The sequence below is a fragment of the Anolis carolinensis genome, chromosome 5 (assembly GCF_035594765.1).
Source record: "Anolis carolinensis isolate JA03-04 chromosome 5, rAnoCar3.1.pri, whole genome shotgun sequence".
Classification (NCBI taxonomy): Eukaryota; Metazoa; Chordata; class Lepidosauria; order Squamata; family Dactyloidae; genus Anolis; species Anolis carolinensis.
Genome location: NC_085845.1, coordinates 24,989,171 through 25,017,144, shown reverse-complemented (window position 1 = coordinate 25,017,144; position 27,974 = coordinate 24,989,171). Strand labels below are relative to the sequence as shown.

Below are 27,974 nucleotides of genomic sequence, written 5' to 3'. Positions count from 1 at the left end.
GTCCTAGGGTCCCAGACAATTAACTGGCATTCCTTCCATCTATCAATATGTTTCAATTTCTCATGGGAAATTGGGATTCTGAGAATCCTTAGCAGAAAACAAACTCTGATGTGAAGTCCCTGGCTCCATGTCTTCCTGTTGCAGAGTAAGCTTTTTCACCATGGGTAGGAAGGGGAGATGAACTTTGAGGAGAACCAAAAGGAACAATGTGTCGCAGAAAGCTGCTCTACCTTGGGTTTGCTTCCTAGAATTCAAACAAAGTGTTCACTCTGCCCTTGTGTATTAGCTACTATGGCAGAGCTTTACAAACATTTCATGTTGGTGACACACCTTTTTAGACATGTATCATTTTGTGACACAATAATTAAGTTTTATTAGCAAATCAGAAGTTAAACAAATCCCCTTATAGAAGATATGGACACATGCATAAATGACAATAATGAAATAAATGTATGGGAACACAATATATCTCATGAAAACCTTTTTAAAATACATATTTTGTTGCTTATTTTGCATAGACTCAGAAGTTTCTCATTCACACAACACACCTACACACTCCAGTCGACACACTAATGTTTGGGAAACTCCGTACTATGCAGGACCATAACCAGAAAAAAAATTCTGGTGGGGGGAGGGATTGAAACTTTTTTTTAGCAAATCATGAAGAGTCGTTCCATAATGCAAAATAATTTAGAAATCAGGCTCCATTGGTAAACTTCAGTGGATACTCAAAACAGATAAATGTCAGTGGACACTCATGGGGATTAGGTTAATCAGTTAAAATTCATGAGTAAACCAGGTTTTTTAACCTGAATTTGGGGGGGGGGGGGTTGAACCCCTACCCCATCCCCTTGGCTACAGCACTGGTATTATTGTATACTCATCCAAATTAGGAAAACAGGGATCACATTCAGTCTATTAGCCCATCATTGATCATGTGCTACAGAGACAGAAAATGTCCCTAAGGGTGAAATCATTTCCATGGGGCGATCAGTCCATTTTCAATTTCCCCATCAACTCTTCATGAGTTGTTGTTTCTGGTTCTGCCTTTCTAGTATCTTCCTGAAACACAATGGTGTTCAATGCTTCAGTTTGGGCCATCAGAGCTTCATCTTTGTGGCAAAAAGACTGCATTCAAGGTGGACTTGCCATCAAAATAATCTCTTTCCCACAGAAAGTGTCAGGCTCTATTCACTAATCTCTTGTTAGCTTCCAGGAATGTGTCAGTAGCAAACACTGTGGGTGTAGGTGTGGTTGCAGCCAGCATATGAAAGATAACAGGATATTCTAAAAATAAGTGCATTACAGGAGCAGCTGCAGTGACCCTCTTCATGCAGTACATGGCTAAGTCACGTTCCTCCTGTTGATGTTAGACACGCAGGTCAAGCCAGCTACACACAAGGAAGGGATTGAATAATGCAAAACCAAGAGTGGATATTATTTGCTTTAGTACAGAAGAGCAGGTTTCTTCCATCTCACAGGAATTATTGAAAATATAGAGGCTTTTTTGCATTTACTAGTTTATTAACATAATCAAGTTCACTGCTATGAAAACTGATAGATGAAAAAATGTACAAACTATAAACTTCATCCCATTATTTGCTGAAAGCAGGTGGAAATGCCTTCTTTCCTTGGTGTTTCATTCCGTAGCATTTAAAAACAGATCGTATCATTTCTCAAAACCTATTACATGCTCTTATTTCAGAGCCTTTCTCCTAAAATCCTTTGTTTTCTGAGATATCACATGAGCAAGTGTAGTCCCTGCTCACTTCATATATGTTTGTGTGTGTGTGTTCAAATTTAAGGTAGAAGTATGATGTTAGTATACTAACAGGTGTCCCCGGTGGCACAGCGGGTTAGGCAGCTGAGCTGCTGAACTTGCTGACTGAAAGATTGGTGGTTCGAATCCAGGGAATGGGGTGAGATCCCACTGTTAGCCCCATCTTCTGCCAACCTAGCAATTTGAAAACATGCAAATGTGAGTACATTAATAGGTACCGCTTCAGTGGGAAGGCAATGGCGCTCCATGCAGTCATGCTGGCCACATGACCTTGGAGGTGTCTATGGACAATGCTGGCTCTTTGGCTTAGAAATGGAGATGAGCACCAATCCCCAGAGTCAGACACAACTAGACTTAATGTCAGGGGAAAACCTTTACCTTTATGACGTCAGTATTAATTGTTCCAGGGCTTTCTACTGACTGCCACTTTGGTAAAAGAAAAAGAGAATTTTAAAAGGTGGCAAATGCACAATTTCAAAAGCCAAGAAGACAGCAAAGTAGAGATCTCTAAAAATTGCACTAATTCTGCTGAATAAATTAATTTTAAACATTACCCTGCAAGAATCATGCAGCAGGATTTTGGAAGATAAGTGGGGCATCCACCACCCATAGGAATGCCCATTCACCTGTTTCCATACAAATCATGAGCTCATAAGATGATTTCTCCCCATCTCCTGGTCCCTCCATTTCTAAACACTTCTATAACAGTATACTGACAAAGCATCATGGATAACAGGTGGAAGTCAAGGTGCTAATCAAGGTGATTAACTACAACATTCACACTGGCCCCCAACTGACAAAGAGTTCTTCTCTCACCCTGGACTTTCCACAGATATATATAAACCTTCCTTGCTTAGTTTCTCCATACCTCACAAGGATGCCTGCCATAGATGTGGGTGAAAAGTCAGGAGAGAATACTTCTAGAACATGGCCACACAGCCCAGAAAACATACAACAACACAGGTGGAAGTCTGTTTGCATCATATGATGGGCTCCGTGGTACTTTGTCTGCAAACTGTTTTAGAACTGTTTTGAAATGGTGAGGGAGATTGTGTGTAATGAATCCTAAATAAGGATGTAGTTGCAAATGCATTTTGTTTACCACCAATTTACCTGGCCTGCTGTATCTAGAACTAGTTTTCTACAGATAGCCAAAGCCAGGTCTGGATGCTTGGGCAAGTGGTGCTCAGTGGCTTTGGCATAGGCCCACTTTGTCTTTCAATACTTGTAAGAAAGCACTTTGCGCATGTTCAAAAACAGTGGGCTCTCAGTATCCACTGGTATTTGGTTCCAGGACCAACGTACAATTTCTCTTGGACACTGGCTTTGGAAAAGGTTATGAGTATCCAGTCAATATTCAAAATAGTTGTCCTTTTTGTCCCTCAGTGATGCAAGCATTGGCCTCTTATCTCTCCATCAAGGGTGGAAAGAATTACTCATTCTAGTTGCAAACTGCCTCTTTCCCTGAGAACAGTTGGCAGGAAACGCCAAGTTCCTGAACTGGCATTGTAAATACGTTCAGGAATTGGGAGTTGTGGTTTGAATCTGTATTTGGAAGGCCTATTTGTGTCTTAACAAAAAATGCGTACAAACCTAGAACAACATTTGTTCCGGGAATATTTTTAAAACAGTGTGTGCATGTGTTCTGTATCATTTATACACAAAGACATACACACAAAAACACACAAGAGTCAGCTATTCGTATCCACGGATTCGGTAAACACAAATTCAAACATTTACAGCTTGAAAATATTTTGCCACTGTACGTAAGGGACATCCTTTGTTTACTCCATTGTATATAATAGAACTTGAGGATCTATGGATTTTGGCATCTGTGGGGTGATTTTCCTTTCTATAGGGCAGGAGGGCTAGAACCAAACCCCAGTGGATATCCAGGGTCCACTGTATCTGGAAAACTCCATGTGACAAAGTTTCCCTCCTGTTGAGTTCAGATTTTTTGCTGACAATGGCCCATCTACTATCATTGATTGGATCCAGTTTGTCCCTTTTCTGGTAGGAAAAATTTGAAATATCTAGTTCTCTATTCCATTTTCTCCCCCATAGCTATGGGTCTGAATAAGAGACTCTTATTCATGCAAAGTATATGTACACCACTCAACTACTTAAATCCCATTAACTTGCAGATACACACTAGCCTGGGTTGGTGAGCAAACTGTTTGGTCACTCTGGAATCGCATCATGTTCTTTGCCCACCCAATATCCCTAAACATCTCCTCCTGTAGCACTATATACTTTCTGAAATAAGGTTTACCATTTACAATGCACATTGCACTGAAAAATTCAGACCTATCATCATTGCCAATAGACTTTTCCTGTGTCTGGACTCTTTACTATAATTTGCTTTTCACACTACGATAACTGCCATATATACCCTTCACACAGTAAAGTCAATATGCTGAGCACAGGGCCACTTAAGTAGATTTGCTGGAAATAAATTATACCAAGCCTAACTATATCGCCTAGCTGGGTTTTGGCCACATGGTTTACTTCTGCTTAGAGATGAAGGTCCAAGAATAAGTTCCCACTTAAAAAACCAGCCAATTCCTGTTCTTACTTTTTTAAAAGGCAGGTTTTAATACATAGGAAGCAAACTATTCTAGTTTTTGCAAACTTGTTATCTTTCTAAAATGTACTTACCATAAACCAACTGGCTTATCCCACGGCTAGGAAATGTTACCCTTTTTTAACTACACTTCCCAGAATTATCTAAAACTGGAGGATTCTGGGAGATATTGTCCAAAAAGCAACTTTCTCCCTCCCCAGTGTTTTTTTCCTCACAAATTCAGGAAGTGATGAGCTTCACCCTCCAATAATACTAGGATACCAGAAGCTAACAGTGTGTAATCCTGAAAGATGGAGCTGAGTGGTCGAAATATGTTTCCTGGGAGCAAGGAGAAATAAGAGAGACAAATATCCCTCTTTTAGAGCTTTTGCTTGCTCAAGAGGCTTTATATTTGACTGCCCCATGGCCAAACATCAATTTGATTTGGAAATACATTAAAATATCAGATAACTCTAGCAATCTCATCTTCTACAGGAAACCAAACACAGGTAAATCCTGCTCCAAAGGGACTTCTCAACAGTGAGGAATATTGAAATGCATGGACAATAACAATATGTTTTAAAGTAATATTTGGGGAAATCATCAGTTTTGATAGGGAAAATATCAACAAAAGGAACTAGCAACCAATATTGGAAGCTAAGGGAGACTGTCAATGAATCCCACGTACTGCAGGCTATATTTCTGAGGAAGGAACTGGCAAAACCACTTCTGAATATTCCTTGCCTAAGGAAACCCTATAAAATTCATGGGTTCATCATAAGTCGCCTGGTGACCTGAAAGCAAATAAAAACAGATATCCATAGGTGACATCAAATATCACACTATGAAAGTCTGTTCATGTACCCAAACATATTCAATTCTGCTTGATGATGCAGAAATCAGTTCCAGTAATCTATAGAATATCCTGATATTTCTAAACAAGTAGAATCATAGAATCATAGCGTTGGAAGAGACCTCACAGGCCATCCAGTCCAACCCCCTGACAAGAAGCAGGAAAATTGCATTCAAAGCACCCCCGACAGATGGCTGTCAGCTCACCACAGCCGCTCCTGAATGAACACACAAGACTCTCTGTGATATCACCAGAAACTTTTACTGTAGGAAACATGAACATCAGAAAAGCCAAGAATGGGATACTACGGCCAACCCTCCTTTATATACCCTCCCCCTCATTTGAACAGTCTCTTCCCGCTCAGTAAAACCCCGCGCAAATTCCCCGCCAAGTCCAGCAGCCGTTTCTTCTCCAAGTCCTGAGCCGCAGGTGTCTTATCAATGTCAGTGACCCTGAAACTCAGAGCCACATCCAGGCTCTAGTAGCAGGGTTCTGACATGGCGTCCTCCTCCCCTTCATCCTGGAAGGAAAAGATTAAACACAACTATTGTTCTCCGCCGTCCAGAGTTCCTTTATACTTTTTTAACAGGCTGCAATGGAATACCGGGTGTACCTTTCCTAGGTCCTTGGGTAGCCTCAGCTCATAGGTCACTTCGTTTATTCTTTTTGCTACCCTGAATGGTCCTATATAGCGTGGAGCCAATTTCTTGGATGGGAATCCCAATTTTAGGTTTTTTGTGCTCAGCCAAACCAGATCTCCTTCGCCCAATTTGTCCCCCTCTCGGCGCCTACGATCCGCAAAGAGCTTGTACTTCTTTTGTGTTTCCCGCAATGCCTCTACCACGGTTTGCCACCCTTGCTTGATTTTGGCCGGCCATTCCTCGTCGGTCTGGCCCTCCCCTTCCTTCCACTCGGGTAGCCTGGGGAAAGGTGCCACCTCCTGTCCGTATACTATTTCGAATGGGGCACGACCTGTGGCCGAATGTACGGCCCCGTTAAAAGCCATCTCAGCAAACGGTAGAAGGTCCGCCCAATCATCCTGTCTATAATTGGTGTACATCCTTAAGAATTGGCACAGTGTCTGTTGGGTACGTTCGACCCCCCCGTTGGTCGCGGGATGAAAGGCCGAGCTCAGGTTCCTTTCTGCTCCTAACAGCTGTAAGAATTTTCCCCAAAATTTTGCAGTAAATTGGACTCCCCGGTCGCTAATTATTTTGTCGGGACACCCATGTAGGCGATATACATGCTTCACATACAAATCAGCAAGTTTTTCAGCTGAAGGGAGTTTTGGCAGGGCCACAAAGTGTGCCTGTTTTGAGAATAGGTCCAATATTGTCCAAATGTATCTGTGGCCTCTGCTGGGGGGTAGTTCGCCTACAAAATCCATTGCCACGCATTCCCATGGCCTCATGGGCTCCACCACCTTCTGCAATAGCCCCTGGGGCTTCCCCGGTGGTGTTTTTCCCTCTGCACATAATTCACACTGCGTGACGTACCCCCTGGCGTCTTTCCTCATTCCGGGCCACCAGCATTGTTTGGCCAACAGTTTAATAGTCCTGGTGGGGCCTAGATGACCCGCACCTTTGTTATCATGGTACTTCCTTAACATTTCTCGTCTTAAACATTCAGGGATATACAATTTCTTATTTACAAACACCAAATCCCCACACAATTCTCCCTTTTCTTTGTTAGTTTGTAACCATTTGTCCATTCCATACGCTCGCTTCAACTCTTCCTCCCATATTTCTCCTCCCCCCGTGGAAATGGCAGTACGTTTGTTTTCTTTGGCCGCTTGTGCTCGAGTTAGTACTGCCAGGCCCCATTGCTTATCTAGGAATAGGCTCCCTTCAGATTCCTGAATTCCTCCCCCGTGCTGAGGCATCCGAGAGAGAGCGTCAGCGAGTATGTTATGTTTCCCCTGGAAGAATCTGAGTCTGAAATCAAAACGGCTGAAATATTGGGCCCATCTAATTTGCTTCGCCGATAGTTTACGAGGGGATCTTAGATACTGTAAATTTCTATGATCAGTCCACACCTCAAACGGTGTTCCACTTCCTTCCAGAAAGTGTCTCCAGCACTCTAGTGCTTTTAGAATAGCTAAGGCTTCTCTCTCCCAAATTGGCCAGTTTTTTTCTGTATCGCTAAACTTTTTTGACAGATAGCCACATGGCTTCAGGTTCCCCCCCTCGTCTTTCTGTAGCAGAACTGCCCCATATGCCCGGTCTGACGCATCGCAATGTAGTACAAAGGCCTTAGACATATCAGGGTGCTGTAGGACAGGCTCCTCAGTAAAACGCTTTTTAAGGGCTTCGAAAGCTTCCTGGCATTCTATTGTCCAGGTCAGTTTGGCCCCTGGGGCCTTCACTTTGGCTGTTTCTCCCCTGCCTTTAGTCTTTAACAAATCCGTTAATGGCAAAGTGAGGCGCGCAAAGTCCTTGATAAATGTTCTATAGAAGTTTGCGAACCCTAGGAAGGATTGCAGCTGCTTCCGTGTTTTGGGGGCTTCCCACCCCCTCACGTCTTCTACCTTCGCAGGGTCCATCGCCACTCCCTGGGAGGAAATCCTATACCCCAGAAAGTCTATCTGGTCTTTATTGAACTCGCACTTGGCAAGCTTCGCATACAGTTTTGCTTCTCTCAACTTTTGCAGGACTTCCCTGACTAGTTCTATGTGTTGCTCCTTAGTCCGAGATATTATCAATATGTCATCTAAAAAAACAAAGACTCCCTTGTACAACAATGGATGCAACACTTCGTTGATTAATTGCATGAACGCGGCACCTCCGCCGCACAAACCGAAGGGGAGCACACGATAATTGAATAATCCGAATGCACAGGAGAAGGCTGTCTTCCACCTGTCCTCTGGTTTGATCTGCAATTTATGGTACGCTTCAATTAAGTCCAATTTAGTGAATATCTGTCCCTCCGATAACTGGGCGATCAAGTCCTTCACTAAGGGTAGGGGGTATTTATTTACAGAACTGATTGCATTCAGGCCCCTGTAGTCAATGCAGAGCCTCAGCGTTTGGTCCTTTTTCCGCCTGAACAACACAGGCGCCCCTAAAGGGGAATTTGAAGGCTCTATGAAACCCCTCGCTAGGTTTTTATCAATGTATTTTCTCAGTTCCTCCTTTTCCCTAGCCGACATTGGGTATATTTTTGCCTTGGGAAGCTCTGCTCCTGGGACTAGCTCTATCTTCACTTCAACTCTCCGCTTCGGTGGGAAACTGTCTGCTTCCTTCTCATCAAATACGTCCACAAAATCCCGATACTCTGGGGGTAATTTATCTGCCAGTTCTGCTATCCTGATAGAGTCTTCCTCCCCCCTTTTCCCCGGCTCCCTCTCCACTTCCTGGCTCCCTTCTTCCAACTTCATCCTGAAGATCATGCTCTTATCCTCCCAGTTGATTTGCGGGTTGGCCTGCCCCAGCCATGGCATGCCTAGTATAACATTATAGCTGGCTATTTGTGATATCACAAATGATACCTTTCCTTCCCAACTCCCTATCTTACACTTTACATCTTCGGCACTGTACTTAGCTAATGATCCCGATGCTGTGGATCCGTCCAACTGCGAAAAAGCTATTGGGGATTCTAGGTTCGTTCTTTCGCATCCCAATCCCTCGGCTAATTCAGGGGAGATGATGTTCCTGGAACATCCACAATCCACAAATGCTTTGCAGGTTGCTTGTTTGCTGCCACTTTCAAGCTGAATGGGGACCACTATCATGGCTTTGTCCTGACTTACCAACCCCCCCGAGTGGTGCCTCATCGGTGGTTCTTCCTCGGCGCGTTTCCCTGCCACGGCTCTTGGTTTGGGCGGGCCTCCGCCTTCCCCTTTTCTCTGCCAGCACTCGGCAGCCCTGTGGCCCAAACGGCCGTACACGAAGCAGCCCCTCCTGCTGGTGCTCACGTTCCCTGTCGGCTCCGTTCTCCTCCCGGCTGGGGTTGATCCCTCCTTCCGGCTCCCCTCTTTCATCTGCGGCCGCTGCTGTAGCCCTCCTCGGTGCCTCCTCGCCTGGGCCAGCGATGTCTCGATGCGCCCCGCCAGCTGAATCCATCCGCGCAGTGTGTCAGGCTCATCACGATGCACCGCCCAGGAGAGGATCTCCCGCCTGAGCCCCTCTTTGAAGAGTTCTATCTTTGTCACTGCAGACCATTCCGGCACCTTTTCAGCGAGGCATTGGAACTCCTCCGCATACTCAGATACCGATCTCTGCCCCTGGGAGACGGTCTTCAACTTCTCCCTCGCCCGGATCTGCTCCAGTGGATCTCGGAAACGGGTCTCCAGGGCCCCCATAAAGCGTCGGAGTGACCCCAGACATGGGTCGCGCCGCGCGTGCAGTTGAACGTACCAGCTGGCCGCTCCCCTCTTCAACACTGCACCAATGGCCCGTACCCGGCTGGATTCCGTTCTAAAAGTGTGAGCATTGTCCTCCATATAGCCCCTCACCGTGGTCAGGAAAAAATCCAGTTCAGAGGACTCTCCCCCAAACTCGATCCTTAGTTCCTCTCGTCTCGGTAGGGGTCCCTGTGGTGGCAATCCCCAATTCTCCGCCCGTCGCAAGCCCCCTTGCGGACCAGTGGGCCCCGCTGCTGCTTCTCTTGGCCCTGTGCCACGCCCGGCATTCGCCAGGGGCACCAGGGTCTCAGCTGGGAGCGTAGCCGGGATTCTCGGAGGCTTTTCCCCTTCGTCGTCACTCTCCTCCACCCGCGTCAGGCTTGTTTGGATCTTGGGCCGGGCACCGGGCTCCTTTCGCATTTCCCTTCCCTTCGGTGCTGGGAGGTCTGCAAAGCCCTGGCTGCTTCCCATGCTCACGTCCCACATTGAGCTAGCCCGAAGTTCCCTTCCTCTCTCCGGCTCCGCCAAAACCGCCAGGCGCTCCATCGCCCTCGACATCACTGCCAGGGTGGTCTCCATCGCCGACATCCTCTCCTCCAGAAACACCATCCTTTGCGGGCCTGGGGAAGGTGAACCTTCCTCTCCTCCGGTGCTATCTCCCCGCACCACTCCGCGCCTCTGGGTTACCCCATTTGGCTGGGCATAAGCGGTGGATGACGCCAGGGCCGCCAGCTGGTGGAACTCAGCGTCCGGCTCGGGAGTGGCCCTTTCCGACCTTCCTCCTCCTGCGCCCAAGAGCTCTTCATCCTCCACTTGCATGTTACACCTCACCGCTACAGCGGGATGGTGTCCGAATTCTTGGCTTAGTGTCAGCTCACCACAGCCGCTCCTGAATGAACACACAAGACTCTCTGTGATATCACCAGAAACTTTTACTGTAGGAAACATGAACATCAGAAAAGCCAAGAATGGGATACTACGGCCAACCCTCCTTTATATACCCTCCCCCTCATTTGAACAGTCTCTTCCCGCTCAGTAAAACCCCGCGCAAATTCCCCGCCAAGTCCAGCAGCCGTTTCTTCTCCAAGTCCTGAGCCGCAGGTGTCTTATCAATGTCAGTGACCCTGAAACTCAGAGCCACATCCAGGCTCTAGTAGCAGGGTTCTGACAGATGGCCATCCAGCCTCTACTTAAAAGCAGCCTCCATCACATAAGTAAAGGCTTATAATAAAAAGGGGTAATCAATAAACTATCAAAGCAAAGCATGGTCAACTGTTCAAACAGCTGTTTAGCAGAATGGTTCCTATTTCTATCCCATTTCTTCTACTTCTATGCTAATTAATCCTTTGATACAAATTGTTGAAAACAATAGTCAAGACTCATGTTTTCCTTTTCAGCAATGGGAACATCTGGAACAACAAGAAGACCTGCAACATCTACTGGTAAGAAACAGCTTATCATCTTTTTTCTTTTCTTTTTTTTTTAATTTTTATTTATGATTTTCAAATACAGTGCACCATTAAAAACGGGGATAAGTGCAAAGACATGAGAACGTAAACAAAGAAAATATATATATATAGACACTCATAAAGCCAAAGGGAAGGGGAAGTGAGGATTATCAGTCTATAAACACACACACACACACAAAAAAAAAAGGGGGGGTCAGGAACAAGGATAGGGGTTAACAATCACAAAAAAAACTCAGGGAACATTAATCTAAAGGGAAGTATATACTTCCATTCTTACAAGAAATTATTATTTAACACTGTATTTAAAACTATCAATTTCCAATTTATTTATTGTATTTTTCCCATATCTTTATTAATGCTGATCTAATAAAGTGGTTACCAATTTTTTTTCAATTTTCCTTTTTTTGTAGCCAATATATGCATGCCAACCTCGTCGTAAATCCATTCCCTCCAATGTTAGTATACTTTCGTTTTCTAATGTTGCCCAATCTTTGATCCACTGCAACGCACATGCTTCAAAATATAATTGTAGGTTTGGTAAACCAAAGCCTCCTCTTTTTCCCAAATCTGTCAAGGTATTGTATTTAATTCTGGGTTTCTTATTTTTCCAAATGAATTTCATTAATTCTTTGTTCCATTCTTTGAATATGCTATTATTTCTAATTATCGGTAAGTTTTGAAATAAATACAGTAATTTGGGAAGCACATTCATTTTTATAATTGCGATACGACCTAATAAAGAAATATTCAAAAATTGCCATTGTTGTAAGTCTTTCTTTATCTCCTTCCATTTTATCCAATAATTGTTCTCCAGTAATTTGGCATTTTTTGATGAGATCCAGATACCTAAATATTTCAATTTTGTCACAAATTTTATTTCTGTCATCTCTTGTATTTTTTCCTGGTTTTTCTTACTAATATTTTTTGCAAGCATTTTTGTTTTTTCCTTATTAATATAAAAGCCCGCTAATTGACCAAAACTCTCAATTTTCTGGATCCATTTTTGAATTTGATTTTTAGGGTCTTCAATTATACATAATATGTCGTCCGCAAAAGCTCGAGTTTTGAAATCATAGTTTCTAATTTTCAGACCTTTTAATTGTTCATCGTACCTGATATCTCTAATTAATATTTCTATTGCAAAAATGAAAATTAAAGGCGAGAGGGGACAGCCTTGTCTCGTTCCTTTACCAATTTTAAAATCTTTTGATTGTTGTCCATTTATCAATATTCTAGCTTTTTGTTTGTTATAAATTGACTCTAAGGCATTCAAAAAGTAATATCCTAAATCTAGTTCTTTCCCTAATAATTTAAAAAAGTTCCAATTCAACTTATCAAAAGCCTTTTCGGCATCCAAAGACATCAAAATTACTTCTTTTTGGTGGTGTAGTTCATAATATTCAATAGCGTCAATTACACATCTAAGGTTGTCCTTTATATTTCTTTCTGGTAAAAAACCATTTTGTTCTTTTCCAATCCACTCATTCAAAAAAATTTTGAATCTGTTAGCTAATACAGTCGTAAAGATTTTATAATCCGTGTTAAGCAAGGAGATAGGCCTAAATTTACATGTTTCCAATTCCTCTCCTTTATCTTTAGGTATAGTTATTATATCCGCCTGCGACCATGATTCAGGTATTTTTTTCTCTCTCATAGCTGCATTCATTATTTTCACTAGCCAGGTCATCAGTTCATCTTCCAGTACTCTATAGAAATAAATTGGGAATCCATCCGGCCCAGGTGCTTTGTTCGGTTTCATTGAGTTCATTGCTTTTCTAATTTCTTCTTTTGTTATCTCCTTATTTAATAGTTCTCTTTGGTCATCTGTAATTTTCTGGAGTTTTTGTGCACCGAGGTATTCCTCGATTTTCCCCTGATTTATGTTTTCTTCTTTATATAAATTAGCGTAAAACTCCTCAAATTCATGAATAATATCCTTATCTGTGGTAAGAATCACATTTCCTTTCTTTATATTTGTGATTGGTTGTTGTTGTTTTTTCTTTCTTATTTTACATGCTAGCCATGCTCCTGGCTTGTTAGCATTTTCGAAATTATATTGTTTTATATATTTTAGTTGGTTGCGGTTTGTTCCAATTCTAAATTTCTTTTATTGTTTTGCAAGGATCTAATTTGTTTTACTAAGCTGGTATTTAACGGATTTTCCTTTAGCTTTTTCTCGGTATTATTTAGTTCTTTGTTAATTTTATTTAATGTTTGAAATTTCACTTTGTTTTTCTCAGCTTTTTGCTGAATAAGGTGTCCCCTAATTACCGCCTTGTAAGCATCCCAAATTACCTGGTCGCTAATTTCTGGTGAGGTGTTAACCTCAAAGTATTCATTTGTCAATTTTTTATTTCTAATAATGTCTTCCTCTTTTTTAAGTAAATTATTATCCAATCTCCATCTTTGACTTTTTTTCTTATGGTTAATTCTCATTATTATTGGGTTATGGTCCGATTTGTCTCTAGGTAGTATATTAATTTCCTCTACTTTTGTACATAATGTTTTTGAAAGCCAAATCATGTCTATTCTCGACCAGGTTTTATGTCTATGCGAATAGAAGGTGTAATCTCTTGTTTCCCTATTGTTCATACGCCAAATGTCTTTTAAGTCAAATTCTTCTTTTAAGTTCCTAAAATTTTGGGGAATTTAGTCACTCTACTTGTATCCAACTTCAATTCCATTATTCCGTTAAAATCTCCTAGGATAATTAGATGGTCAAATTCAGTCTCTGAAATCCTTCTTCTCAGTTCCTTTACAAATTTAGTCTGTGGCCCATTAGGAGCATAAATGTTACAAATAAGTTATTTTTGCTGGTCAATTATAATTTGAACTGCCACTATTCTACCTTCTTGATCTTTGAATTGTAATGTTGCCGGGATATCATCCTTTATGTATAATACCATCCCTCTTTTTTTAAAAATATCTGATGAGAAGAATTTTTTACCAAGTAATTTGTTTATCAGGTGTGAACCATGTCTTTGGGAAATGAGTTTCCTGTAAAGCAATTACATCAAATTTTCCTTTTTTTAATTGAATCATTATTTCTTTCCTCTTGCATGGTGCATTTAAGCCGTTAACATTATTAGAGTAAAATTTTAATTGTCTGATAAGGTTACCTCTATCCATCTGTCGTTTCGCCTATTTCTTTTGCCTCCTGTAGTTTCCTTTCCTTTTCCATTTTTTCTTCATCATTAATTAAATCCACCTCATCTTCTCTCTCACATTCTTCTTCCTCCTCTTCATCTCCTACATCCAATGGATCTGAGGTGGTAATGGGAGCTGCCCCTTTGTTTTCTTTTTCCTCTTTTGGAGATTGATGTCTCGCTCTCTTTGGCTTTTTTCTTTTAGCTGATGAGGGAGGAGACTCCTCCGGCGGCTCATATTTTTTCTCTTTCATTAGTTTCTGGTAGAAGTCTTTGGCTTTTTCCTCCGAGGTCAACCAATGTTTCTCACCATACCACGTCACCATTAAGCCTTCGTTCCTCTCCCATCTGAATCTTATTTTTTGTCTCTTAAGTTCATCTGTTAAGAAAAAGTATTTTCTTCTTTTATTCAGGATCGTTTGGGAAAATTCTTTTAATACAATTATTTTCTTTTCTTTGTAGTAAATTGGATTTCTGTTATTATTTATCAAGACTTGATCTCTGACTTTTTTCTTCACAAAGTGTATAATAGTATCCCTTGTAGCCCGATTTCTTCTAGAAAAGTTTGTTTGAATTCTATACACTTTGTCTGTTCCATTTTCCACATATTCTTCTTCCCTTTGAAGAAGACCTGCAATCAGTTTTATTACAATTCTCCTGATATTTTCACCTGATTCTTCTTGAATATTTCGGAATCTTAGTTGAAATTCTTTCTCGTTTAATTCTATTTTTTCCTGTAATTTTTCCATTTTAGCATTTTTGTCTTCCAGTCCATCTACTTTCTTTTGTAATTTAGAGTGTGATTTGGAAAGTTTCAAATTTTCAGATTTCAGTTCATTAATATCTTGATGTGTTTTTGCCATTTCCCTTTTCAAGAATCCAATTTCTTCTTTAATCTCTTTCTTCATTTCTAGCAATTCCTGACACATTTCTCTCTGTTGCAGAGATTGTTTGTCCAGTTTCAATTGTGATTCTTTTTGGTGTTCAATCTGCTGTTCAGCTAGTTTCTGAATTTCACGCAAGATATCCTTAAGATTCACCTCCTCCGTTTGTGAGAATCTTCTTCCAACTCCCAGTCCTTTAGTATCTCTAATGTCTTTTTCAGTTTTTTGTCTGGCCCCCGCCATTTTTTTAAATTTATTTCTTCCTTTTATCTAAATACAGAGCCACTTGTAATATACACTATTTATAATTTAATTATAGATTTTAATTGATTGCTTCGCTCCGATCGTTATGAGTTGATATTTAAATTGGTATGAGGTTTATGTGTATATGTGTAAATATATATTTAATTTTAATGAGTTAATAAATTGAACTACGTTTTATCTAAATTAAATAGTATAGTAATCTCAAGATCTAATATAATATAAATTCAGACTTATTATTCCACTCCCTTGCTTACTTAATTAATTTAAGTTTAAATTTGGTCAAGATCTATCTCACACATTTAATTCAGTACTTTGATTTAATCAATTTATCCTTTCCCAAAGTCCTTCCTCTAGTCTTCTTTGTAGGCGTCGCTTCTATCTTGACACTCGCCGCTTCTCAGTAGTACACTCATCCACAGTTATTCTTTGTAGTCGATCCTTCGTTATTCTGTCTTCTGCTGTCAGTTCTCCACCAGGCCGATCGTCCTTTCTTTCCTTCCCGAAACTTTATTATTATTTTTATTGTTTTTATTTTATAAACCCACTGGGACTTCCGGTGGAGCTTCATGGCGGCAGGACGGACTTGCTGAGAGCTCTCAGCAAGCCTCCGTTATCAGAACGATCGGGTAGAGCCTGGGCTCCCCTCTTCTCATGGATTGATATGAGAAGGGACGCAAGGCCCGGAAAGCACCGTTGATCCGAACCCTGAAACTCAATTGGGGTGAACGGGTCCGGTAGCCGAGGGAGCGTGGATCGTGATAAAGGCAGCGGGCATTGCGCCCGCATTAACTGCAAGCCAAGCTCATCTTATTTTAATAACGCCAAGGAATAAATCTTAATAGCTGAGAAGGGAACTGTGAGTAACGAACAATTGAAAATCTTTTATTTAATGAGTGATTGTGAGAGACCGAGAAGAAGAAAGGGAGAGACCCCAAGAACACGCTGTTGATCCGACCCTCAGGAGAAGTTCCGAGGGGGACGGGTCCGGCTGGCGGGGGCATATCCAGTCGGTGCGAATATCAAGAATTAATTTGACTTTTAAAGGAAAGGAGGAAAGAAAAGAAAGGAAAGATTTAATTAAAATTTGGACATACTTGGAGGATAAAAGAAAATAAGAGAGTAAAGAACCGGTGGGGCTTCAATTAAGGCTTAACGGAAAGTTTAATGGAAGAAGAACCCTCCAGAATATCATTGATTGCAATCAATGTGTAAATATTGTCGATAATTAATTAGAAGGGATTCGAAATGGGAAAAGATTGAACCAACCCACTAACCTTGGAAGGAGGCTTGTTATGACTAAGACCTCACAGCGCAGATAACTCTCTGTCTGGAAAACTATGGAACGTTAAAGGGCCCAAGAAGATCGGGAAAGGCAAAGGAAGGGCGGAAGTAGCTTGGTGAAGCGCAATGCCCAAGATGGTGTATCAACCAAAGAAGCCCGTGGCTCTAGCGCTCCGGAAGTGAATTACTGATATACCCGGGAGAACGGAACATCAGTAATCTGTGCTGTAGAGTCAATACTTATCATCTTTTTTCTAATTATCTCGTGAGAACAGACCCTTCCATAGAAGTAGCTTTCTATTACAAAGAACATCATCTTTCAGGTTTTCTGTAAACTATCGTAAATTTCTAAAATGCATGCATTTATTGCATGAATCATGCACAGATATAGTATAAGTAACACCTGATTTGAGAACTGTATACGTGAAAGGGACCCAGGAGTCATAGGAGACAACAAGCTGAAGATGATTCAACAGTATGATGCAGCAGCTAGTAAAAAAGCCAATGCAATTCTAAGCTGTATCAACAGAAATATAGTGCCTGTCTATACTCTTTTGCTCTGGTCAGAGCTCTGCTGAAATATTATGGGAATCACAGTTCAAGAAAAATATTGCCAAGTTTAAAAATGTCCAGAGAAGGGCAGCTAAAATGGTCAAATGTCTGGAAAACATGTCCTATGAGGAGCAGCTTAGCGAGATAAGTTTGTTTAGCTGGGAGAAGAGAAAGTTAACAAGTAACATAATATCCATGTTTAAAATGCAAAAAGTTGTCATATTGAAAATGGGCCAAACTTGTTTTCTGCTGTTCTAGAAACTAGGACAAATAACAACAAATTCAAACTAGAGGAAAAGAGACTGCATTTAAATATTAGGAAGAGTTGTTCAACACTGGATTATGCTGCCTCATGGTATGATGGAATCTCCTTCTCTGGAGGTTTTTAAACAGAAGCTGGATGACCATCTGTTGGTACCGCTTTAGTTGCTTATTCCTACAAGGATGATACAAGTGGTCTCCTCCAATTCTATGATTCTCCTTGCAGAAAATTCCCATCAAAGTCAAAATTTGGTGAAGAGCCAATTCACTCTATAATCTCTGTCTTTGGTTGATCCTCAGAGCCAAGACATTATGGCTTGGAAAATTGGCCATTGGAAAAACCTAGGTGAATTCCTAAGACACCATCTTCACTCCACATATTGCCTTCACTTCACATATTGCCTTAAATGGTTCCAGCCCAGCTTACCTGTCCGAACGTATCTCCCTCTATGATCCACCTCAGAGATTAAGATCTTCTGGGGAGGCCCTGCTATCAGTCCCACCTCCTTTGCAGGTGCGGTTGGTGGGAACAAGAGACAGGGCCTTCTCAGTGGTGGCCTCTTGTCTGTGGAACGCCCTCCTTAGTGAAATTAGAGCAGCTCCCTTCTTCCTGACCTTCAGGAAAGAAGTAAAAACATGTTTATGGGACCATGTTTTTGGATAGCAAGTTTTAGTGCAATAAGAGAATAAGGAATAGTGAAATGAAATATGGAACAGCCTTAGATTATGATTTTGGACAGCATAATTTTAATAATTGGTTTTAAATGGACTTGTTTAATGTTTTTGGTTTTAATTGTAACTGTTTATTTTATTGTTTCCATGTTCATCATATTTCTGCCTATCTGTAAGGCCTCTGAGTCCCCTTAAGGGGAGAAGGTCAGGATACAAATGCAGTAAATAAATAATAAATAAATTCATTTTGAGGACAGAGCAGAACCCAGGTATTAAAGCAACAGGTAACTTTTAACAGAATTGGCCTCTGCCAGGAGGCATATCCTAGGAGCTCCGGTTTACATTCTGTCAATGAAGCATACTGCTTAACAAAACTGAATATGATCTCATCCATTTTTTTAAATGATTTTAATAAAATAAAAAATGACTATATACACATTTTAAAACACACTGGAATATTCAGGTCCTTAAAGTTAGAAAATAGCATGGAACGAAGCTACATATGTATCTCATTGAGGGGTATACTATTCAATAAGATTGGGCTCATAGAGAACATCAACCAAGAATTCACAAGAATTTACTGGCAATCATTTTTTTGGATTTCAGTATTTATTTATTATTTATTTATTTATAGCATTTATATTCCGCCCTTCTCACCCCGAAGGGGATTCAGGGCGGATTACATTACACATATAGGCAAACATTCAATGCCTTTTAACATAGAACAAAGACAAATAAACATAGGCTCCGAGCGGGGCTCGAACTCATGACCTCCTGGTCAGAGTGATTCATTGCAGTTAATTGCACTGGCTTGCTCTCCCGCCTGCGCCACAGCCCGGGCCCAGTAGGTTCATATGGATACAAATAAGCCAATCCAAAAATATTTCAGAATTTCCAACTAGCAATCAACTTAGGGCTCCGCTATGGTTAATCCAAAGAGCTAGTATGATCAATGTGTTTCTTGGATTGTTAAACTAGAGACCCCTTTATACAACATAATACCTGAGCTGTGATTTCATTTTAACTGCTGCTTCCATCTTCTGAAACCCCTGGATTTACTTTTTATGAAGGAGTAGTTAGAATTCTCAGCTAGAGAGCCCTGGTGCTTCACCAGACTGCAAACTCCAGGGTTTCATACTATGCAGGCATGGTAGTTGAAGTGTAATCATAATGGGTATGAGAGTGAAAGGGCTCTCAGACCAGGCTTTTCAGTTAAATCCATCTTCCATGAAGCTTCTCAGGTTCCCTGGGCAACTCATTATCTCTCACATCAATGCGCCTCACAAGGTTGTTCAGGGCATAAATGATGGAGGAGGGCTTTCCTATGTCCATGATGAGCTATAAATAATGACGGAATTCCTTAACAAAGTAATGACTAAAATATAATTAATTGATTAATCAGTCATCCTTAGATGACTGATTTATTGATGGTTAGAATTAATTTGAACTGCAAGAATAAAACACAACTTTCAATGTTTAATTTTATATATATATATATTTTTGCACAGAACCTCCCAAATCAGTACCAACTTCACCAACTTCACCATCTGCAGGTAAGCACTCAGGTTCAGAATTGTTTAAAATAATAAACCATGTGAATATCTAAATTTAGCTAAATAATTGTGTGTTGCTTATGCCAGTTTTGTAACTGTCCAACTGTTTGTGGCTAGAGCCCTGTTGATGAACTACATTGCCATGACTACTCTGGCATAAGTAATGATGGTAAAATGAAGAAGCGTTGGACAAGATCTTGGGTAAATAGAGTGACCAAAGCCAGCAGATTTATGTCTGCTTTTTTCTGATGCCATCATTGTAGAACCCTGGGAAGCACGGAAATGCTAGCATAGACTGCCATCATGTTAGTAACTTATACATGCACAAGTGCAACTTATGTGCATGTAAGTCCCATTTTGGATGGGGTAAAAAGCACATTTGCATTCTCCAAAATTCCTCCATGGCCTAGCAGTTCTATACCCCTAGAAGGGGTCCTAGCTGCTGTCGTATACCATGAATATGACATTTTTCTGAACTCCTTAACTGACTTACAATAATTGCCATAATTGTTTGCCTCCCCCATCACTCCATTCCTCACTAGTAAGTGATGACTGCCATGTAATGGAAGGATTCACCACTGCATGTGTGTGAAACTGCACAATGATGTAGGATCTCATCCATAGTGTGCCAACAGGACTGAAGTCCAACTGTCTACCATCCGAGCAAATATCCTAGGGAATAGGTTCACTTAAGTAAAGGTAAAGGTTTCCCCTGACGTTAAATCCAGTCATGTCTGACTCTGGGGGTTGGTGCTCATCTCCATTTCTAAGCTGAAGAGCCGGCGTTGTCCGTAGACACCTCCAAGGTCATGTGGCCAGCATGACTGCATGGAGCGCCATTACCTTCCTGCCGGAGCGGCACCTATTGATCTACTCACATTGGCATGTTTTCGAACTGGTAGGTTGGCAGGAGCTGGAGCTAACAGCGGGCACTCACTCCGTTCCCGGGATTTGAACCTGGGACCTTTCGGGCTGCAAGTTCAGCAGCTCAGCCCTTTAACGCACTTCACCACCGGGGCTCCTAGGTTCACTTAGATTCATGGAACTTCTATTCCATTTCTAAATTTGTCCTTTGGACATAGAAATGTTAAAACATTTCACTGAATGTTGTGATGAAAGAAAAACTTGAAACGAGACTGATGGTATAGGAGTAACTTTTTGTGAAGTTAAGATGAAACTGAAGAGGAGCAGGAGACAAGCATCAGATGCGAAGCATGACAAGGAGCTGGGGGTGGTGTCATTGTTTTTACTAGTGTGGACTTGGAAAAATATGTACAGTTAGAAAAACTGATCATGTGCAGCTGGAAAAATGGAGGTGGTGACTAGAAATATTATAAACTATTGAATAGAAAAGGCACACTGTGGCCACAATCCTGTAACATTTGATGATCTATCAAAACTTACCACCATGTAAGTTTTAATCATTAGCCAAATGTTTCTCCAGTCACACAACCATGGAATACTGTGAGAGGGCTGAAGTCTTATTAGTAAGAGTGGACCTATGGTCATCGTAGAAGGTGGAAAGGAATGCCTTCCTCCACTTTGACCAAAAAAAGAGAGAGATATACAGCTCAAAATGGGAGATTTACTACAATGAGATATTATAATGTTCCAATAGGCAATGAATCAGTATCTTTCAATCAGCTTTCCTTTAAAGCAAAAGGGTTATTTTTAATTATATTTTTCTCTGTCCCATAACAGGCAGTGTATCCCCTGCAGTGGCTGGAAAAATGTCTAAAACTACAGGTAATTTCCTAAAATATTGAATTTATTTAGGTAGGTGATGATTAGAAATCCACTCTTCCATTAGTGCATGCCAATAGCATTCAGTCTAGTTTTCTACAAATACAGTCAGTCACCCACATTCACTGGGGTTAGAAGATCCTGCAAAAGTGGGAAAATGAGCTAAAATTATCATTTTTTCCCTCAAAGTCCTTCGGTGCAACTCTGGGATATATCTCCAGTGGAAGCTGACCATAAAGTCACACTGGATGACATAGAGGTTTCTAGAAAGACAATTTTATTCAAATCTGCAAATAATCTAATCTGCAAAAATTAAATCTGCAAATGTGGGGAACTGATTATAAAAGTCCTCTTTAATTCTGAAAGCTCTTCCTGTTGTTAATTACTGGTGAGCTAGACATAACTTGCATTTAGAAGTGTAAATATTCGCCCATTTAATCACCACAAATGAAGATGGATAATTGATAATGTCCACAGTTTTTCTCTCTTGTGGAGAAAGCATATACTTCTGTGTAGTTCTCACCCAGTATCTGCTCATCCTAAAGTGTACTGCACAATTATTCTGCATAGAAATATATAGAGAGGTGTCTTGCATGAAAATTGTGGCTTTTTCTGAAAAAAAAAACACAGCTGAATTTGCAGGACTGTTGAAATTCTGCTTTTTGCACAAAAAGGCAATTTTGTACAATAAAACTTACACACACAAAAATATTGTGCAGCCTCCCCAGCAATATTTCAGAAAAATATATGTAATCACATAAGGGTATTATGCGAGACTACAGAGATATATTTTGAATATATAAACAGTATATTCTGAGAGAAAGAAAGAAAGAAAGGAACAGCAGTTTTACAATCTTGAGCAAACTAATCATGTGGCTTCTTAAAACAGGAGGCTTTTTGCCCCAAAATGTGGAGATTTATACAACTTCTTCCCCTTCCCATGATTCTCATGGAAAGTGCCAATCTGTATTTCTGCACAGAATAATTTCCTGAAAAACTTCAGGATGCACCAAGTGAAACCTGCACAAAACTGTCACCCTGTGTCATTTTAATTGATTAGGTCTCTGAGTGTCAAAATGCCCATTTTCAGCAAGGAAACAAGTCACAATGAATGTTATTTCCACCTGTGTGTTGTATGCACCCCTTGACTTGTTTTTGTGACTTCTGCTGCCACCAATTTCAAGTGTGATGTAAATAGTAATACATGTACACATTTGTAGTACAAAGCAAGATATGATAGGAATGTGCACCTTTTCTGCAAGCTGATTAGCCATTCCAAAAACTAATCACAGAAGTGTTGTCGAAGGTTTTCATGGCCAGGATCACAGGGTTGTTGTATGTCTTTGGGGCTGTGTGGCCATGTTCCAGAAGTATACTCTCCTGACGTTTCACCCACATCTATGGCAGGCATCCTCAGAGGCAAGGAAAGGAAAAAATATATATCTGTGGAGAATCCAGGGTGTGACAAGAGTCCTTTGTCAAGAGTCCTTTGAGGCACAAGAGGTTGTGAGGCATGGATAAACTAGGCAAGGAAAGGAAAAAATATATATCTGTGGAGAGTCCAGGGTGTGACAAGAGTCCTTTGTCAAGAGTCCTTTGACAAAGGACTCTTGTCACACCCTGGACTCTCCACAGATATATTTTTTTCCTTTCCTTGCCTAGTTTATCCATGCCTCACAACCTCTGAGAATGCTTGCCATAGATGTGGGTGAAACGTCAGGAGAGAATACTTCTGGAACATGGCCACACAGCCCGAAAGACATACAACAACCCTGTAGTCACAGAAGCACTTTTTTGTCCCCAAAACAAGGGTCACATTTCCACACAGACTTTATTTTAAAGGCAAATTTGCAACTTAACTGCTAGTTTAATTGATTGTAACTACTGTAGTTAGTTCCTATCTCTCTGTGTGCTCAGTTTAGCTCAGTTCAGTGTTAAAAGGCAGGTTCTAAAATAACTGGTCATTTGTTTATTTAAAACATTTTAACATCTCATTTCACCATAGAAAATGGAAGTATGAATCATTAAATCACTGCAAAACCAAGAAAGCAGTCAATCAAGTTTTCAAAGAGATTTAGACAATGATCCTTTATACTCACTTAACTAGGGTATGGCCCATTGGGTCCAGTGAGGCTTACATCTGAGAAGACATGTTGTTCTGTGAACTTTGAATCCTAGATATACATAATATGTATTATCAGGAAATAGGTTTCATTGAACAAATTGAATTACAATGTAGTTGGATGGGAAAAGTAAATATCCAGGTGAATGAAGATGCTTTTGTCAGGGCAGTGTTGGTGCTGGAGGAACCCTTATTGTTTGAGTATTGTTTGAGTGCATGATGGTAGGTGACCTCTGCCTTTGTTGAGAACTTTGATTTCTGGAGCATCATTTTAGTTAATTCTTAAGCAGAGCCGGCCCTAGGTATTTTTCAAGTGTAGGCGAATAGAATTTTGGCGCCCCCCCCCCCAAACCAATCATTGAAAAATAAAAGCTTTGGATAAGTGAAAATATTGGATAATAAGGAGGGATTAAGGAAAAGCCTATTAAACATCAAATTACATTAAGATTTTACAAATTAAGCACCACCATCATGTTTTACAGGAAATCAACAGAAAAAGCAGTCTTAACTGTGCCCCTGTATGTTTTGCGCCCCAAGCAACCGCTTAATTCACCTCATTGTTGGACCGGCTCTGTTCTTAAGATATCCTTTCCAACTAAACATGCTAATGTTGGAACTTGAGCTGCCTTCCTGTACTGCCTAAGAAAAAGGAGGCATTGACATCAAAAACAATTTGGCTCTGTAACTGCAAATCAGATTTGGAATGATTTCCTCAGAGTGCCATTTACTCATCTCCAAGTGATTAATCTTGCACTACTGCCTACCAATGAAGCTCTATTATGCCTTGGAAGAGTCTCCCACTAATGAAGGTGAACACTTTTTCATTTTCCAAAATGCTATAGTGGCATATGCTAATTCGTTTTTGCAACTCCCCTGCAACTTAAGTGAGCAATAACATCATGATTCCTCCTTTATAGAATTAGAAAAGCCCAAAGCCAAATGCAAAGGTTGCTGAAAGTAAAGGAGGTAATGAAGACTGTAGATCAAGGATCATGAGCAGATGGACCTCCTGCTATTCTTAGCCTTTAACTCCCATCATTGTTAGATTGTGCAATGCTGAAGAGAGTTGTACTCATCCAATATCTGGAAGGCCACTCCTTCCCCACTAATGATGTATACACAGGGGGTTCTTTTCCTAATTAATTCTGACCTCAAACTTGTGCTGCTGTTTCTCTGAGCAATACAACCATTTGCTACAAAAAACAACAAACACTGAGTGTGTTATCCAGTCTAAATCAGTTATATTTTGGTACCATTGAAACTGATTTGAAAAGTTCGTGTTCACTCTTAAGACTCCGAATATTGTGGGATCTAAGCACAACTAATTTGTTCTGATTCCATTTATTTGAAATATACACCCTACAGCGGGATCACAATTTCCCTTCCAAAAGCAAATGCTTTCTAAAACATAGTAAATATTTGGTAAATGGAAAATATTCAATAAATCAATTCATGACGATGAATGCATGATCAATTTCACAATGTTCTGAGGCAGCCTGTAGCCCCCCAAGAGTTTTTTTTTGGGGGGGGCCAAACTCCCCCACCTTGTTTCTCTATAATCATTCCCTTACTGGCGAAAGGCTGAATTTACTTTACTGGAGTCCAACCTCTATGAATTTCCATAGACCTTTTAAATAAATAGAAGACTCCTTAATTTCAATTTGTTAGCCCATATTGTGACCATCAAGGACTAATATCACCTCTTATGATGGTCAACTATTGTTTACCATCAAGTTAACTTTGGCCTATGGTGACCCTGTGAATGAGAGACTTCCAACAGCTCTGGTCATCAAATGTCCTGCTTAGGAACATGTCTTCATCGATTGCATCAATCCACCTGTAGTATGACTCTTATCCTCTTTCTGTACTGCCTTGCGGTGACCAGTAATTCTATCATATTAATATGAATTTTGAATTAATTTCTCTTAATTCATAAACCAGAATGGTTCTTTTTTATATTTACCTGATGGGGGAAAACCTCATCAAATGATTAATGCACTGTGTCTTTCAGATAAGATCACAACAAATACATCTATTTCTTCAGCAAACACAACACAGTCAACGACCCAAACTCCAGCTAAAGGTAAATATTGTGTTTTCCATTTCTACTGCTGAATTTATTATATCACACCTGCTTACTTAAGCAAAATTCAGTTAGAGATTATACTTGTGTAAGAAATCTTCTAGAAAGATTAGAAAGCTATCTCACGTAGCATTTTGATGCTCTTTAAGTTTATAGTGACCTCTGGATATGGCTCACAGTCTTCTCACTTCACTTGCTATCTCATGCTTCGAAGGAGGAAAGCTACCATGAGATGAGGAAGGCTAGATGGAAGGAAATCCTCTGTATTAATTTGAAATCTACTGCTCCACGGTAACACTAAAAATGGGAAGAAAACAGATTCTATTAAAACATTGGGATAAAATTTCTGATGATAAGAGCTGTTTGACATTGATATGAACTGTGCCTGAGGGTAGTCCATTCTTCTTCACTGGAGGTCTTTCAATAGAGGTTGGATGGCCATATCTCAGTTGCTTATTGCTGTGTGACAGAATGTGGCCCTTGTAGTGCCTTCCAACTCTGATTCATCTGTTTGCAAAGAGCTGTTTCATTGGCTTTCTTGCAGTTCAGTATGTTACATCAGCCAGCATTCTGTACTTACCTCAGAAGCATCAATGGTGAATGGGTGAAGTGTACAAATTATATACTTTTCTTGTCTTCAAAAGATGCAGTTACACCTAAAGGGCAGCCCAGTTAACTATAATGTTGGAAGCACAAATTTTATTTTATGCTTCTTTATAGTTGCTCAATAGTGCTGCTGGTACTGCAAAAAGAAATCAACAAATAGAACTTTGCTGAATTCTTATGAATCTATAATGCTGAACTGATGCTGTGGGCAATGAAGATGTGGTTTCAGTTTTGCTTTGTTTTGGATTTTTGAACTTTCCTTTGTTCTCTTGTTTTTCTCCAGAGATCCCAAAGGCAGGAAAGAAGCCAAACAAAAGCCATTAATTTGACTACTTTTCCTTTAGGTCAGAGAGCAGTTCCTAACTAAAAAGGACCACTAGAGCACATGCACCTGGAGTTAACCTGTACTCCAAGTTAAAGCTTGTGGCATGCAGGCAAAGCCAAATGAGCAAAGACAGATCTGTCTCTATTGCTCAATTTCATCAAGTGGCCTGAATCACTATTTGAGGTCAGGTACTTCCCTGGTTACCACTGGCCTAACTAGAACAATACTGGGAAGGCTGAGTGAGTGTGCTTAGAAGCACAAATACTCAAACTGCACAGTTATTGCAGCCTAATATCACTGTTGTATTGTATTAATATTGCACATTTTCCCCAGCACAGGATCCCGGATTGCTTGCAAAAATGAAACTAAAGCAGAGCTAAAAATTGTATTTTTTATTTTAAAAATGTTTTAGAAGATAAATTTTAAAACAATTACACAAACAATTATATTAAAGCACAAAATTAAAACAGTTTACAACATATTTTAAAAGATAGAAGCACATTTCAAAGCCTGTTACATGTCCATTCTGCTATATGAATTACCGGTAATCCAAAGTCCTGCCAAAAGGATAGGCCTCGGCCTGCCAAAAGGAAGAGAGCAGGGAGGGGAACAACCAGATCTCCCATGGGAGGGAATTTCTTAGCCTAGAGGCTGCCAAGGAGAAAGCTCATCAATTCTGTCCATCATTATCTCCTTCCCCAAGAATGTTAAAAAGCATTCAGGGTTGTGTAGAGAGATATGGCCTTTAGATAACCCAGATCCAAACCATCTAGAACTTGCCATAAGGAGCACATTTAATTCTAATGGAAGGCGACAGGAAGCCAGTGAAACTATTTAAACAGTTGAATTATCTATTCCCCCATAGGCAGCCAAAGTCAACCGCCTGGCTGTTTTGAACTTAAGGCAATGTACCCCTGCTGCCAATCATCCCAAATGGTGTCCGGTGTCTCACTTCACTAGTAGCCAAGGCACCCCTTTGGATGCTATAAACTGTCATTTGAAAATGATTTTCCAAATCTAGCTGTAGTGGATGCAACTGGAGAATAAGAATCTCTGAAAAATATGCATCCAAACCTTGATGGCATGACATCCTTAGTTCATTTAAGGCAATATGCAGAGAGTCTGTCTGGAACACAGGGTTGAATTTGCAGTGCAAATGCAGAACAAATGAGGTAAAGGCAAGGACCTGAGGTGGTTCAGAAAATAGCTCTGTCTGGCTTCCCCATGCTTGCGTGTAGATTATCCCCTTGACAAACATGTTTTCAGCACAGAATTTAACACACTGTCATTTATCCTAAATATCAGCAGGAGGGGCTGAATCATTAACACAGACGCCTATGACTGCTTCAACCCCCAATGTAACTCTATCTGCCAAGGGTAAGACATCCACTTTCTACTCTAATTCATAAGAGAGTGTCCACAATAGGCTTATTGAGCAGTGATATAATGTTTTAGAGTGGCATTTTGATTCCTAT

General features: G+C 40.6%; 1 protein-coding gene across 4 annotated transcripts in view; it reads left to right on the top strand.

Annotated features, from left to right (window-relative positions):
- emcn (endomucin) overlaps positions 1–27,974 on the top strand; it is a 64,933-nt gene that overhangs the window by 5,878 nt on the left and 31,081 nt on the right. For 2 of the 4 annotated variants that reach the window (XM_062982343.1, XM_008118272.3), the window contains exons 2-6: positions 10,936–10,980; positions 19,576–19,620; positions 21,322–21,366; positions 25,497–25,568; positions 27,808–27,876. In XM_062982343.1, the coding sequence (XP_062838413.1) occupies positions 10,936–10,980; positions 19,576–19,620; positions 21,322–21,366; positions 25,497–25,568; positions 27,808–27,876 (276 nt within the window). Of the gene's footprint in view, positions 1–10,935; positions 10,981–19,575; positions 19,621–21,321; positions 21,367–25,496; positions 25,569–27,804; positions 27,877–27,974 lie in introns of all 4 variants that reach the window. The other 2 variants (XM_008118273.3, XM_003225725.4) reach the window with 1 other exon arrangement.